Source organism: Megascapheus bottae, unplaced genomic scaffold (assembly GCF_031878675.1).
Source record: "Megascapheus bottae isolate mThoBot1 unplaced genomic scaffold, mThoBot2.hap1 HAP1_SCAFFOLD_45, whole genome shotgun sequence".
Taxonomy (NCBI): domain Eukaryota; kingdom Metazoa; phylum Chordata; class Mammalia; order Rodentia; family Geomyidae; genus Megascapheus; species Megascapheus bottae.
The window spans coordinates 3,244,011-3,248,076 of NW_028327483.1; the positions used below are offsets into that span (position 1 = coordinate 3,244,011).

Here is a 4,066-nt window from a genome sequence, read left to right on the forward strand (position 1 = left end):
GCTTTGAGCAAACACAGTCCAAGAATCATGCCATTGAAGAAGAAGAAGAAGAAGAAGAAGAAGAAGGAGAAGAAGAAGAAGAAGAAGAAGAAGAAGAAGAAGAAGAAGAAGAAGAAGAAGAAGGAGAAGAAGAAGAAGAAGGAGAAAAAGGGGGAAGAAGAGGAGGAATAAGAAATATTTCATGTAGATTCATCCCCTCCCCCCCATCCCCAACCTCGACTGGTCTTCAAGTTCCTCCTTTTCCCGAGATTAGAAATGTCATGACTGGGATTCAAGTAAAATGGGTCCCTTACTTAGCAATAAACTAATTCTCAGTGCATCCCACCTGCTCATACACTAGAGAGCGGAAACAGCTTCAGCTTGAGCATTTCTGCTCACTGAAAGGACAGCGCACCTCGAGCCCATCCCAACTGCAAGCAGGCACAGGTGTGTGGATTTTAGGTTGGGGCCCATCAGCCAATCATAAGGAGAAGGAATGGCAGGAGGGGCTGAATCAGAATAAAAAGCTGGATTGGAAGGGAAGAATGACCACTTGGTAGCTAGTGCTAAGGAGGAAACATCGTTTCCTGCTGATTCCCGGAGGGGTACTTGAGGACCTCCTTTCTCCTGGAGCTTTGGTTACTGTGGGCCTGAATTTGGAAGGTGAGTGTTGCTTGCATCCCTTGGAAAATTTATGAGGCTGCTCCGTGCTTCCACCTGTCATTCAACAACTCTGCAGCTGACATTATTTCTTCTGCACTGGAGAGGAATTGACCCAGGTAAAAAAAAATTCCTAGGCCCTTTGTTTTGCACTGTCCTTGGCACCATATCCTCAAACTAATAAAACCTGTGTTTTCAAGCATGCTAGGTAATCACTCTTCCACTAGTCAAAAGTCCTTTCCTCAGTTATTGATTTTTTTAAAGTGAAGTTCCAGCTTTCAAACAAAGAGATTGTATTTCAACAGGTCCCTCTTTCTAGGTAGACATCTGGCACTTATGCCCCCTATTCTAGACGTTCTCTGTTAATTTCAATGTTTCATCCAAGTATCTCTGGATTTCAAAGGAAGAATCTTTTGGGAAATCCTGTTTTCTTTTATCTCACAGATAATAGTAAATTCTAGTGGGAGTGGATACGGACCAGATCTTGCTCATATATACACCAGCAATTGAAGTGTGTGAGATGGAGCAGGACCCTTTGACCCAGTGCAGGAAATCCTACATAAAATGAAAAAAATGTAAATGCGAAGATGCAAATCCACAGAAGGTAGAGAGAAGCAGCTTCCCCTGGCTTCATTCCTGACTTTCCCTTCCTCACCCCTCCTCCATGACTGAATCTTTCTTGGCCTTGTTTGTCACTGTGTATCTTTTTCTTGCAACACTCAGATACAAATTTGAAGTTTGTCTTCCTGTCAGAATTTGTTTTGTGATTTTTCTATGATATTCTTAGTGTTTTAATTTTATTTTTATTTATTTATTTCAATTTTTTGTGGGTCATGGGAGTTGAACTTTGCCTGGTCGATGTCCCTCAGCTCTTTAGCTCAAGGCTACCACCCTACCTCTGTGTCTTGGCTTTATCCAGGAACTATTTAGCTGAAAGCTACCATCCTACCCTGTAGCCAAGCCCCACTTCCCGTTTTCTCGAGATTAATTGGCTTTCAGCCTTATGCTCAGATCTCAGCCTCCTGTGTAGCTAGCATTACATACATGAGCCACCACCCAGCAAGCCTATTTTTCTTTGTTTGAGTGTCTGGGGCTTGAAATCAGGGCCTGAACACTGTCCTTGGTATTCCCCAAGGCACATGAGCCACAGCAAAACTTCCAGCTTTTTCTATGTATGTGGTACCGAGAAATGAAACCTGGCTCTTCGTGCATGCTAGCAAGCATTCTACCACTATTCCAAACTCTTGGTCCAAGCCTTTTAATTTTAAATTATTCCCTCAACTTATGAAAAACATTTCGAGTTTTTAAAAATAATCAGTAAAGGGCCGGGAGTTTGGCCTAGTGGTAAAGTGCTTGCCTAGCATGCACGAAGACCCAGGTTCAATTCTTCGGTACCACATATGTAGCAAAAAGCCAGAGGTGGTGCTTTGGCTCAAGTCGTAGAGCCCTAGCCTTGAGAAAATCCAGGGACAGTGCTCAGGCCGTTAGCCCAAGCCCAGGACTGGCAAAAAAAATAATAATCAGTAAAATAATATGGTACCAAACCTGACACATCAATTTTTTTTAAATCTAGATGCCACTCTGGTAGCTTTTGCCACTCCCATGTGTTCCAGAGATCATTGTGATCCACCATGTTTTCAGAGATTGTGGGAGCATGTCCCAGAAGGCTGAGGTCTTGCAGAAGCAGATCCTAGGATGTCATAATCCTGGAGAAGGAAGGAGGGACTTGTCCAGTCCTCATGGTTCCCAAAATGCTGCCATGAGGGTGCCCATAGGGTCCACTTGAAGTGTTTTAAAACATTCCTACCAACTAGATCCTCAATGGTTCTATGACAGGCTATGACTGGTCCATTCAATCCTGGTGACACGAGGCCTGGCTGTGATTGGTCCATTCTTCCATGATGCCATTAGGCCTCACTGTGATTGGGCCATTTCCTCACCGACTTCACATGCCATTGTGAGGTGCCTGGAGGGGTTACAGAAGGCTGTTAGTTGCTCTCCATTTTCAGTTAAAGTGCTGAGAGAGCTATTTTACAGTGCTGCAGTAAATCAGATCTACATTGATGCTTTTATTGGTGGGTGGGGGAGGAAGGGAAGCTTTGGGTTGTGTGGGTTTGGGGATTTCCATTAGTCTGTGGCTTAGATTGTGCTAATTTAAGATATGCTACCACTGAATTGATTAGCTAAACTTCGTTAAGATTTGATACCTACTCCACTGATGTATAAAATGGTTATATATATTAATATTTATATTTATTGTCATCTTAACTTAGCTAAGTATTCTTAAAATATACTAGCCACCATATTTTCTTGGCTGTTTGGTTGTGGCTGGCTATTTGCCATCCCATGAGAAAAATGGAGTCAACAGACAGCAAATGCCCTACATTCTCCTCCGCAGAGGGGGACTTCCTTGCCAGTCAATACCATGTACAGCAGACCACTGGCACCTTTGGGCAGGTGAAGAAGGCCTATCACTCCCTCACAGACAATGAGGTCGCAGTGACAATCTTGGGGACAAAAGAGTACCCAACGCTGGTGGAAAATCAAGTGGATATTGTCAAGCCTCTGAATCACCCCCATGTGATTAGGGTGTATCAAGTGATCCAGGGAGAGGAACATGTCTACCTGGTGATGGGAATGGCCACCAAGGGAAACCTGCAGAGCTGGATCAAAGCATCATTCCAGGTTTATGAGAAGGAAGCAAGGAAGTTGCTGAAGCAGATGGGAAGTGAGATGCAGTACTTCCATTGGGATGGGATTACACACATGGACCTGAAGCCTGACAACATCCTTCTGGATGAACCCGGCAATGCCAAGGTCAATGACTTTGGGTTGAGCCTGAGGATTGCCCCAGTGCAGTTGATCACAGATCTTCGTGGTGCCTATGTGATCTGTACCCCTGAAATACACCTGAAACAAGCCTACGATGGCTTCAAGGTAGATGTCTTGAGTCTGGGCACCAACCTGTTGTTTGTGATTATGGGACAATTCCCATTTCAAGAGAGCACTTTCAACCAGCTCTGTAGAAATTTTGTCGAGGTCAGGTATGATGTACCACTACACCTGACTGCCAGAGGGCATCATGTCTTTTTCCCGCTCTTAATTTTAGACCCTCAGCAGAAGTCTGATGTGCAACAACTCATGGCACACACATGGTTTGATGGAATTGAGGAAGGCTCCTATATCCAGTTGAGCCCCTGCCCAAGCAGTTAACCCCAACTGTGGTAAGCAAGATGTGTTCAGTGTGGTACAGTGAATCGCAAATCCACACATCAGTTCTGCACAGATCCTTTGATGATGTGATGGCCACCTGTTTTTCATTAAAGATGGCCTGAAAGCAGAGAGAGTCAGCCCTGTGACAGCTCAATCCCTGGAGTGGCAGTATGCCACTGTCCCAAACCCTTCCACCTTCCTGTTGGAGGAGAGA

General features: G+C 44.5%; 1 protein-coding gene across 1 annotated transcript; it reads left to right on the forward strand.

Moving 5' to 3' along the window:
- The first annotated feature begins 2,994 nt into the window (after nucleotides 1-2,994).
- Nucleotides 2,995-3,852, forward strand: LOC150039761 (sperm motility kinase 3A-like). The gene has a single exon (XM_090327610.1). It carries the CDS (start codon nucleotides 2,995-2,997, stop codon nucleotides 3,850-3,852), a length of 858 nt encoding a protein of 285 aa, XP_090183736.1.
- Nucleotides 3,853-4,066: the final 214 nt, after the last annotated feature.